The 12267-nt window shown below is 40.5% G+C and overlaps 1 protein-coding gene across 4 annotated transcripts in view; it reads right to left on the reverse strand.

Moving 5' to 3' along the window:
- Window positions 1-10091, reverse strand: part of VPS39 (VPS39 subunit of HOPS complex) — a 49578-nt gene extending 39487 nt beyond the window's left edge. For 2 of the 4 annotated variants that reach the window (XM_055363479.2, XM_004056042.5), the window contains exons 1-2: window positions 9818-10058; window positions 1651-1716 (exon numbers count right to left, since the gene is read on the reverse strand). In XM_055363479.2, coding sequence (XP_055219454.1) covers window positions 1651-1716; window positions 9818-9890 — 139 coding nt within the window. In that variant the 5' untranslated portion in view covers window positions 9891-10058. Of the gene's footprint in view, window positions 1-1650; window positions 1717-9817 lie in introns of all 4 variants that reach the window. The other 2 variants (XM_004056041.5, XM_055363480.2) reach the window with 2 other exon arrangements.
- Between the last annotated feature and the right edge of the window lie 2176 nt (window positions 10092-12267).

Here is a 12267-nt window from a genome sequence, read left to right on the forward strand (position 1 = left end):
TGAATGCTGAATAAGATAAGCATTTTTAGCTTTAAAATTAAAATGTGAGCTTAATTTTAAAATTATAGACCAGGCAAATATCACAGAATGCAAATATTTTGGCTCCGAGAACTAAAAGAAGAAATTTTTTTTTGAGACAAGGTCTGTTGCTGAGGCTGGAGAGCAATGGTGTGATCATAGCTCACTGCAGCCTCAACCTCCTGGGCTCAAGCGATCCTCTCACCTCAGCCTCCAGAGCAGCTGGAATTATAAGCACGTGCCACCACATCCAGCTAATTTTTTGTAGACAGGGTGTTGCTATGTTGCCCAGGCTGGCCTCGAACTCCTGGCCTCAATCATTCCTCCTACTTCAGTCTCCCAAAGTGCTGGGATTATAGGCATGAGCCACTTCGCAGGCCACGAGAATTAAAAATTTAAAACATTAAAACAAAGATCAACAATGTACTGCTCCAGGGCCTGAGGCCTTTGCGTGTTTTTGTAAATAAAGTTTTATTAGAACATAGCCACACCTATTCATTACATATTGCCTACAGCTGCTTTCATGTTACAAAGGCAGAGTTAAGTAGTAACAACACTGCAAAGCCTAAAATATTTATTCTTTGGACCTTTTCAGAACAAGTTTGCTGACCCTGATTTAGAGGACAGTTGAAAAACTTAGAAATGAAATAAATTATCTATTTTGTTCTCTGGTTTCTTTTCTTACCCTGCCGCAGAAACTGACCAGGATATCTTCTCTTTCCCGAGTGCACTAGTAAGGTGCTTTTTCCCCCAGTGTTACCCTTGCTCCAGGTTCCACAAGAGAGCTCTATTTATCTTAAGCTATCTCTTCAGCTATTTACCAGAGAAATATATATTATATTGAAGGGTATGAAATTAACTGCAGATTTCTGTAGAGTGGCTCCAGGGCATAATACCTAAACACATCTATTCTCCATAAAGAGAGCACAGAAATGAAAACAAGGAAGGGCAGTGAGGTACTTTCTGCCCCAATAAAAAACACTCTTTAACAGAATACATTTCAAATACTTTAGTTATTACTCTACATTACTGACAGTCACATTTGATTAGAACTTTAGTTTTCACAGTTTCTTCGAGCCTATTATTGCATCTGCCCCAACAACTTTGTGGGGCAGAGAGTTTATAGAAAACTGATGTTGGAAAGAACTTGCTCACAGTCACACAGCCAGGGGGAAGTGCACATGAAGGCAAACCCTGGTCCTCTCTTCTTGTTCTACCCCTCATAAGCCAACAAGATATTTTAAATCAATGTTGCCTAATTTTTTTTCCTACCACCACACCATATATACAGGAAGCTTATGCCCATTAGTAGTATTTCTTATTATTGGTAGTGAGTCTCAAAGAAAAGAGAAGGAAAACAACTACCTCCTCTTTTCTTAGAGACTCACTACCAGTAATAAGTAATTCACTAATAAATAAACCAGCAATTCATCCTCACCTCCCAAATGCAGGTAGGGCAATACAATTTGGAGGAGAAAAACCCTAGGCATTCTCAAGTCTTCTCCCCATTTTCCCACTGTGCTCCCTCTAACCTTCAATCTCTCTTTTAATGGGCCAGGAATAACTGATTTCACAGTTGTATACTAGCTGACTATTAAAACTTATTTTTTTGCATGAGCAATGTGCACTTACCAACGTCCTTCCGAATCCTATAGAGAAGAAGATGTCCTTGTTTGGTTCCCACAAGAAGCCATTCCTCTGGGAAAAAAAAAAAACAGCTTTGAGAAAGGTCAATCAGCTTGAGTATAACCCTATTTTTTTAGCTGGGGCTTGTAATCAGAAATCAATGTGTCAAGAAAATGAGTTGCTTTTGATAGCAGGTGTTTTGCAAAGCTAAGGAATGTTTATACTCATGTTTGAAAATCAACCATTTAAAAACACATTTATTGAATCATTACTAGGCTAGACATATCAGAGGATAAAAATGTCCTGGCTCAATTGTTTTAATGTTAAACTAATAAAAAAGATAGGAGGGCTTTGTATTTTTAAGATTAAATTATGATTTTTATTTTTTGTTATATATACTTTTATTAAGATATATATCTTTAGATATATATTTTTAAATTCTGCTAAAAAGAATATGATGAAAGTTTATAAAATCACAAAATGGAAGTACAAATGTGAAACCAGGTATCCAACCTCAGAAATAATAGCTAAGAGGCATCCTTTAAATGCTTTTACTTTCAGGAAAATAAATGACATAACGTAATAAGCTTACAGAATTCATTATCTCAAAAGATAGTCTAGTAGAAAATATTTAATAACAAGTGTTGATGAGAATATAAAGAAATTAGAATCCTCATACACTGCTGGCAGGAATGTAAAATGGGAGAGCCACTTTGGAAAAATCTAGCAGCTCCTCAAAAGGCTAAACAGAGTTACCCTGGGACCCAGCAATTCCACTCCTGGGTACACACCCAACAGAAATGAAAACATATTCTACACAAAAACTTGTACACAAATGTTCACAGCAGTATTATCTGTAATAGCTAAAAGATGGAAACAAACCAAATGTCCACCAACTGATGAACGGATAAACAAAATGTGGCATGTCTATATAATGGAATATTAGCTAACAATGAAAAGAAAGGAAGTATGGATATATGCTACAACACAGATGAACCTGAAAACATGATGCTAACTGAAGGAAGCCAGACAAAAGGCCACATGATTCCATTTATATGAAATGTCCAGAGTAGGCAAATCCACAGAGGTAGAAAGATTAGTGGTTGCCCAGGGCTGGTGGGCTTGGGGGAAAATGGAAAGTAAATACTAATGGGTACTGAGTTTCTTCTGAAAGTGATGAATATGTTCTAAAATTTAATGTGGTGATAGTTGCACAACTCTGTGAATGTACTAAAAACCATTTAATTGTACACTTTTTTTTTAACTTTTATTTTTTTAAGATAGGGTTCTACTCTGTTGCCCAGGCTAGAGAGCAGTGGTGTGATCATGGCTCACTGCAGCCTCCACCTCCCTAGCTCAAGTGATCCTCCCACCTCAGCCTCCTGAGTGGCGAGAAATACAGGCATGCACCACCACGTTCAGCTATTTTTTAAAAAATGTTTATAGAGATGAGGGCTTACACTATTGCCCAATCTGGTCTCCAACTCTTGACCGCAAGCAATGCCCCTTCAGCTTCCCAAAGTGTTGGGATTACAGGGGTGAGCGACTGTGCCCAGCCAAATTGTACATTTTAAAAGATGGTCTAGGCTAGTGGTTCTTAAACTTTAGTGTATCACAATTATTTGAGAGTTTGTTAAAATACAGAATGCTAGGCTCTACCCCGGAGCATCTGATTTAGTAGGTTTAAAAGTAGGCCCAGGAATTTTCATTTCTAACAACTTCCCAGATGATGCTGATGCTGGTGGTTCAAGGACCACATTTTGGGAGGCACTGGTCTAGGTAAAAAGAGGCTCAGAAAGAGTTTAAATAATTACCCTGACAGACCCATATTACATCATTCAAGGAAGGTAAGCATGTACAGATACTTCCTTAGCTTTTTGATAACATTTTAAAGGTCACTCATTCCTTTCATAAACTCTCTTGATTCTTGACCTCTGTAAAATAAAATCTTGGATAATGGTACAAATAGATAAGTTTTATTGAGCATGTATTGTGTTCCAGGAAATGCTAAACGCATCTGTTATTTCACTAATCCTCACAACTATCCCTTGAAGTAAGTCCTTTTTTCAAATCCCCATTTTATAGATGAGGAAGTTGAGGCCTAGGGAATATATAACTTTTCCAGAGTCACACATGTGGCAAGCAGCAGAGTTGGGATCCCAACCCCAATTTGTCTTGATTCCCAACCACATGCTGTGATGTACTTACTAAGGCACCCGTGTCAAAAAAATGGGTGTCAGCCAAAGGTTGTCTGAATGGCAGTAGTTATATTTATAAAAACAGGTCAGCACCTACATTCCTTATCCAAAGGATCAATAGTATTTCTCCAGGATGATGTTCTTAGTCATCCAGAAAAACAGAGTGATTCTATTTTCTTTGATTTGGGGTCTTAAAGGAAAGGCATGTCACAAAAAAAAAAAAAAATGTTGAAATCAGAAATAACAGCAGCTCTAATGAAGGCTGGAGATTTATGCTGCAGCAGAACATGAAAAAATAAAAGAATTCATTTTGCAATATTTGTTTTGTAAAAGATACTATATTTAGAACTTTATAGATATCATGATATCAAGCAATTTAGCAATACTAAAGTTGATTTTTAGGCCACCCACTGATATTTCAGATATAAATAAAATGAAGTGGAAATTTTTTAAAAATCCACTCATAACATACATAAAAATCTATAACCAAAACAAAAGGCCAACATAATGTTCATCATCTTCCCCATCCTTCTCTCTCCACTCTGTCCCCCAAATCCCTGCCAGTTCCTGCTTTTCTTTATCTCCTTTAATAGCCTCAGCTTCCTCCCAAGTTGGCCAGGGTCTATCAATTTTACCTGTAATGGTACCTCATGACAGCCTCCTCCTATAGAGTCTCTCTGGGGACCCCTGTGACACCTTCAACTGGTCTCATTCACTCCATGCATTCTCTCGCATTTGCTGTCAGTTATCTTAGAGCAGATCTCTGATGCTGTCACACTGGGGCTTAAAAAATCCTGTGAAGCTACACTACCAAAATATGAAGTCAAATTCCTAAACATGACATTCAAGAGTCTATTTTCCATTTTTATTGAAATGTTTCTTGCCAATAGATTTTTTAATTTACTTTTTTTTTTCTCGTGAACCCAAACTAAGACATGACAAAACATTTTAAAAAATCAAATGTCTAGGGGCCGGGCATGGAGGCCGAAGTGGGCGAATCACTGGAGGTCAGGAGTTTGAGACTAGCCTGGCCAACATGGTGAAACCCCGTCTCTACTAAAAAATATAAAAATTAGGCCGAGTGTGGTTGGCTCATGCCTATAATCCCAGCACTTTGGAAGGCCAAGGCGGGCAGATCACCTGAGGTAAGGAGTTCAAGACCATCTGGCCAACACAGTGGAACCCCATCTCTACTAAAAATACAAAAAAAATTAGACAGGCATGGTGGTGTGTGTGCCTGTAATCCCAGGTACTCAGGAGACTGAGGCAAGAGAACTGCATGAACCCCGGAGGGAGAGGTTGCAGTGAGCTGAGATCGTACCACTGCACTCCAGCCTGGGTGACGGGGCAGGACTCTGTCTCAAAAAAAAAAAAAATTAGCCAGGTGTGGTGGTGAGCACCTGTAATCCCAGGTACTCGGGAGGCTGAGACAGGAGAACCACTTGAACCCCGGCGGCGGAGGTTGCAGTGAGTGGAGATTGTGCACCACTGCACTCCAGCCTGGGTGACAAGTGTGAAATTCTGCCTCAAAAAAAAAATTAATTAATTAAAAAAATAAAATGTCTATTCTACTGGTCATAAAAGGGAATCAATCCGATGGATTAAATTCTCTGAAAACTTTTAAATCAACCTGATTGATTACATATGCCATTAGCCAGAGGACCTGTCCCATGTTGGGTCCTCCACTCTCTAGGACATGTTATTTAACAAAGCTGTGCACGCACAACACAAAGGATGACAAGCCTGCAGAGCACGCACAGCATGGGATGGACAGTGCCTTCTGAGACTCAATACAGTAACACACAACAGAAAGTGACACATACTAAGCAAACACAAAACGCACACATAAGCAAAGCAGTATCAGCCCTAAAAAACTCCTGACGGCCTAACCCTGAGCCACAAGGTTGGACTTAATTCCTCCTGAGAAGGAGGGCTAGGCCCTATTGCTCATAATTACCCTAATGGAGCTCCTTCCAACAGTGCAATGCAGTCCAACTTCATGTAATAAATTCCATTTCTGGCCCAATGCTGGCCACTGCAGGGAACACAAAGATGAGTAAGATAGTAGTCACTTCCCTTCGTTGGGTAACATGGCAAATAACAGTACTTCTCATCTGGGCATAAGCCCCCAATTAGCTGCATTAGAATCACCTGGACTTATTAAAAATGCACATTCCTGGGCCCTGCACATGGAGATTCAGATTCAATGGCTTTGAGGTGGTACCCTGAAATTTACATTTTAAAATTTAATCTTGTTGGCTGGGCAAAGTGGCTCACGCCTGTAATCCCAGCACTTTGGGAGGCCGAGGTGGGCGGATCACCTCAGGTCAGGCGTTTGAGACCAGCCTGGCCAACATGACGAAACCCCGTCTCTACTAAAACTACAAAAATAAGCCAGGTATGGTGGTGGGTGGCAGTAATCCTAGCTACTCGGGAGGCTGAGGCACGACAGTGGCTTGTACCTGGGAGGCAGAGGTTGCAGTGAGCTGAGATTGCACCACTGCACTCCAGCCTGGGCGACAGAGCGAGACTCAGTCTCAAAAAATAATAATAAAATAAAATAAAATAAAATTAAATTAAATTAAATTTTGTTATTTGTTTTTATGAAACATTTATGTAGTTCCAAAGCTAAAACGATGAAAAGTCTAGTTTCTATCATTGTCCATTTTATCCTCTCTTCTCCCTTCTGCTATGGGCATCATTTTAGTAATTTTTGACTTATCTTTCCATTGTTTCTCTGGAAAATATAGGTATGTATGTATATATAGACATACAGATACTCATATATACACGTGAAGTCTGCATTTTTTACAGGCTTTGAATATACATTCAAGTTTGAGAACCAGGCTCTAGAAGCAGACATGATTTACAGGACATGTGACCTTGGAAAAATTTCTTAAATTTTCTAAGCCTTAGGTCTTTCTTCTGTAAAATGGAGTCTTATTTTATAAAAGCCTAATACAGATTAGCATTTAACAACTGCAAGCTATTACTATTCATATTAACATTATTCATTAAATATATATTTAATGAATACCCATTGAGTCAGGAAACGTTTTAGGTACTGCAGATATAGCAATGCAGAAAACAAAGATACTGCCCTGAGGGAACTTATATTCTAATGTGGAGTGAGAGAGGCAATAATAATTAAATATATAAAATAACAGTAGATGGTGACCCATGATTAGAAGATAAGGCTAAGAAAACAGCACATTGGTGGATGTGGCAATCTCTTTTATATAGGATACACAGGGAAGGTTTTGCTGATTTGGGTGACATTTCAGCAGAGAACTGAGTGAAATGAGGAATGAACTATATATACAAAGGCAAGTGAGTGCCAGGCCAAGGAAACAGCAAATGTAAAGGCCCTGAGGTGGGTATGTGCTTTGTGCATTGATGGAACAAGGAAGGCTGTGTGGGACTGGTACCAGAAAGGAGTGAGAGGTAAGTACACAGAAGACAGGGAAGAAACCAGGGCCTGATCATGTCAGATGTTGCCAGACAGGGTGAAAACTTTGGAACTTATTCTAGTTGTGATGTGATACCATGAGAGGGTTTTGAGCAGAGGATGGAATCAGATTTAGGTTTTCAAAGTTTCACTCTACCTGGTAGATAAAAAACTGAAAATGGCACACTGGCAAATATAGGGTGATCAATGAGAAGACTACTACAGTAATTCAGGTGACAGATGATGGTGCCTTCAAGAGTAGTAATCATCAAGATAGAGAGAAATGACTGGATTTCAGATTTATTCTAGGGGTAGAACACACAAGATTTGCTGATAGATGGGATACAGTGTAAAACAGAATGAAAGAAGTCAAGAACGATTCCAAAGCTTTTGGCTTTAGTCAAAGAGGTAAATAGAAATGCCACTTGCTGAGATGTAAGATACAGGGGGACAGGCATGTTTGAGGGGAGAGGAATCAAGAATGGTTTTGGCTATGCTACTAGACATCCAAATGAAGATGCTGAAAAGGCAGCAGGATTATACAACTTTGGAGTTTAGAAAGAAATCATCCTCATCATGTTCTCTCCTGATTTCTATTTCCCAGGAGACAGAGTATGTTGTCTCTAAGACATTTACACCTCAAACATTATTTGGCCCTGTGTGACCTGCCTCTGGAAGTTCCTGGACGAACTTTCCATCCAAAGGCACAATGTAGTTAAAAAGGGGTAATGACTAGAAAGAGCAATAATTACTGCTGCTCAAATCTGGAAATAAAGCACTTTTGAAGCAGGAGGCAGTTAATGGCCTCTTGTAACCTAATATGTACCTAAGCACCTTAGGAAGCAAAGAGCATTTCTCCTGTTCAGTGGGTGATCAAGGAAGGCCAAAAGCTACCTATTGTTTCAAAACTGTGTTCCTGAAAACCACAGGTGCAAGGAATCTTTACTGTGACAAAGTGGAGTTGGTGAGAGTCTAGGAGCACTATGTGCTAATGGTCCAACAGGAGATCAGAGTCAAGGATTCTGACGAGCTAAGTCAAGTGTAGCAACAGCTGCATTAATCCCTTTCAGAAACATATGTCCTTAGCTGAGTTGGGTACCCCCTTATCCATGTTGCAATAATAGGCAGCACATGTCTCTAGTACTATAATCTGTTCACGTGTATTTGTCCCCCAATGTGTGTCCTAGGAGCACAGGCACTGTTTCTTATTCATCATTGTATTACTGTCCCAAGCAAAGAGAATGGCCCGTGTAGGCACCTAACAAGTCTATCTGATGAAGCAATGGGGGAATTAATCCTTTCATGCAGTGTCAGGTCTTTCATTTAAAAACTTTTTCTCCTCCTCTATTTAAATGTTTAATGAGAGCATTTAATGACAGAAATTGGTTTTCTTGAGATGTCTGGAGGAAGTAGGATTCTCCTCTTAACCCAAAGGACTAGAACTGCTTACTGTGGAGGAATGATTTTAAAGAGACCCAGAGCTGCTAAAGGAGGAAGGCTGCACATTAATATGAAAATTCTTCGTGAAAGAACCCTACAGAAGAAGTCATGAAGAACTCTGCAAGGATGACTCGGTGACACTGTGAACAGCTGACGCACATGGTATCAGACACCACCAAGATTCCATAAGGCCCATCGTGGTACCTATCTAGCTCAGTATAAGATCTGATTAAGGGATCTGAATCATCTTTTTATGGTCCTTGATTTCTAGGACCTAAACATTAAGAGGAAAGTTACAAATGATTTCCTTGGTCTTTGGCGGCTGGTATCAAACCAGTCACTCATGGATAAGAGCACAATGTTCACCGTTATCCCTGAAACCTTCATTTGTATTTCAGAGCACACAAGAGATGTCTGTCCCGGCCTTCTGCACTAGTCAATCCCAAAAGGACTATGCTAGTTTTTATGGGTTAGGTTTCAAGACAGTCTGGAAACTCTTCCGCCTACAGTTAGGTAACTCGGACACTTTGGATATAAGGTAATCAACCGCTTGGCTAGATTCAAAGGTTAGCTAACTACATGAGTTCCCTACAGGAATGAGAAATGAACGAATGATCACTAAGGGGAAAGAAAAAGCATATGGTGTTAACTTGTTCAATGCCCCCAAAACCAGGGTTGACTTTCATCTAGAAAACAACACAAACATCTGGAAAACTTCAAGCCCCTGGCAGGCTGAGAACTTCTTACTGCTTTGACCCTCTAAGATGAAGTCTTTGTGGGAATCAAAATGGGCCAAAGCTGAGCACAACTAAAAAGGAAAGCTCATCCTCCCACTCTGCACAGAGAGCAAAAGCAAGGGGAACTCCCCTAAATGACTGGATCTCACTGGGATCACCCAAGTAGCCCCACAGACATCGATGTCTATAGCCGGTGGTCATCTCTCTGCCTTCTCTCATCCCAAGCCCCTCTCGTGTAGCATCCAACCGAAGCCCACACGGATGGACGCCTGTCCACTTCCCCGGCCTCAGAAAAGATCCGGACCGCTCCTGTGCTGACTCCGCCTCGGCCCCGCGGCCCCTCGGCTCACCCCAGGCAGCCAGACAGTCGATTTGCAGAGGCAGCTTTTCTAGGATCGGCACTGGCTCGAAAGCGTCGTGCATGGCGGCAAGGGGAGAGTTGCCACCGCCGTCTCGCCCAGAGTGTTCCGGGCCGAACTGGGGTCCGGAACGAGGCTGGGCTAAGGGTAGACCGGGATCCGGCCAGGAGCCCCCCGGCTACAGGCCCTTCAACAACACAGCCATCGTCAACCCCGGACTTCCTGCTAGTTAGGCCCGCCTCTTCCGCAGCCGAAGTCCCGCCCCTTCCTCCCGGTGCACTCTCAAGGAATTGCTCTGTTGCTGGGTTGCCATCGTAACTCTGGACCCATAGCTACTCCATCCCGAGTAGCCATGGGCTTACCATAGAAGGAACAAACTCTTAATCTTAGAACTGTCTTAGGCAGTGGGCGTGATGGTTAAAAACTCGGCCTTTGGCGTCAGACCTCAGACGGAGATCTACCAATTAGGAAATTAGCTGTGATTTAGAAAACTTAATATTTCGATGCCATACTTTGCTAATCTGCAAAATTTTTGTAAATACCTGTGACCTAGTGTCGTGAGCGCTTAGCAACACCTGACACACACTAAGCTCTCAATAAGTGGTAGCTTTAGTATTACCATTATATCCCAATTAGTACAAGCATCTTACCTTAATGCTTTCATGGTTGTTCTAGGCCAGTGGTTCTGAAAGTGGTTCTAGACCAGCAACAACAGCAGTAGCAGCAGCACCTGTGAACTTGTTAGAAATGCAAAGTTTCAGGCCCATTCCAGTTCTACTGAATCTGAAACTCGAAGGGAACAGCAACCTATGTTTTAATAAACCCCAAGGTGAGTCCATGCACTTAAAAGCTTGAGAACCACCATTTTAGGCTAGGGTTGTTCAGCGATAGCACTACCGGCATTTAGGACAGGATAATTTCTTGTTGGGGGAGGGGGCATGTTCTGTACAATGTAAGATGTTTAACAGCATCCGTAACCTCCACCCACCAGTTGCCAGTTATCTTCCCCACAGAGGTATAAAAATGTCTCTTTGCCGTATGTCCTCTGGGAGGCAAAATTACCCTGAGAACCACCATTTGAGGCCAATGCTTTTCAAATTTAATGTGCATACAAATCACCTAGAGACATTGTTAAAATGCCTCTTTTGATTCAGTAGGACCAGAGTAAGACCCTCAGTTGAGCACCAAAAATCTCCCAGCTGTTGCTGGTCCCTGGATCACATTTTGAGTAGCAAGAGTTTAGGCAAGAGATGATTCACTAACTCTTGGAAGTCAGTGAAATAAGCCTCCTTTTAATTTGATGACCACATTCCTACCAATTCAACTTTCCAAAGCTGTGTCTTACATCCTAATATTCCTTTAGGAAGGTGTCATGGCTTTTCCTCCTATAGGACCTGGGACCTGTACTGTCTGCGGTTACCTTAGTATTCCCCTTGAAGACTTAAAAAACAACAAAGTTTGGGCTGCAAGAATGATCTATATCTGGTAATTTCCCCCTAGGAAAACATCATAGGTCAAAAAATTAAGCATTTGGGTTTAAAGCAAAAATGTAAAAGAAAAAGGGTAAGTCTGTGATATGAAGTCAAAAAAACTGGTCCTGGTCATTTTATTTTTACACAATATCAGTTTCTTCATATGTAAATTAGGAATACTTGTCCCATCTTTACCAAATGCTGTTCTGATAATCAAGTGAAAAGTACTTTCAAGTAGTCAAAAACATGAAAATTGCTAAACAAATCCTGTGTTATAGCTGATTTTCACCACAGAAGCTGATCACCTTCTTAAAAATTTAGAATTACCAGCTGTTGTGCTGGAAGGTCTAGTACCTTTTCGTTCAGGCCCAAAACCCTAAGGTTTATATTGTTTTACAGATTACTGCAAAGCTATCAATTTCTTCTGAACCTAAGAAATGACACACTGTATCTATTCCCAGTAATACAGAAAGCTGTAAGTAGAATTATCAGGGCCCAGGCTATAGAATTTGAACTATACACTCCCGCTTAACACAATGGGTTTTTTTTTCCTAGTCTCAAGTCAACATCAAAGCAGCCTAAAAAAATAATTTGACCAACTATCCTGCTGCATTACAACTATTATTCATCTGCTAAGTTTTAATATGCAATAGCAGCATGCAACAATACCACCAGCTTTTGGCTAATGACTTAGCATGAGAATATAGTCAGTTCTTCAGATTGCTGTTCCTCAGAGATACTTCCTAGGAAACTTTTTTTAAAATCACCATAGCAAAGAGTTGTAGAGAAACTACCTAAGGGTTAACACTTTCACTGCAGTATGAGTTAGTGAAGATTGTGGTCATGTGGTCATTGGTTTTAACAGAAAATAAGACAATCTAGAATAAAAGCCATAGAAAGAAATTTTTCATGAGTTTGAGAGAAAGAGTCTTTAGAAAAAGTTTGAAAAAAATGAGAAAAATACATTAA

The sequence above is a fragment of the Gorilla gorilla genome, chromosome 16, assembly GCF_029281585.2.
Source record: "Gorilla gorilla gorilla isolate KB3781 chromosome 16, NHGRI_mGorGor1-v2.1_pri, whole genome shotgun sequence".
In the NCBI taxonomy this organism is placed as follows: Eukaryota; Metazoa; Chordata; class Mammalia; order Primates; family Hominidae; genus Gorilla; species Gorilla gorilla.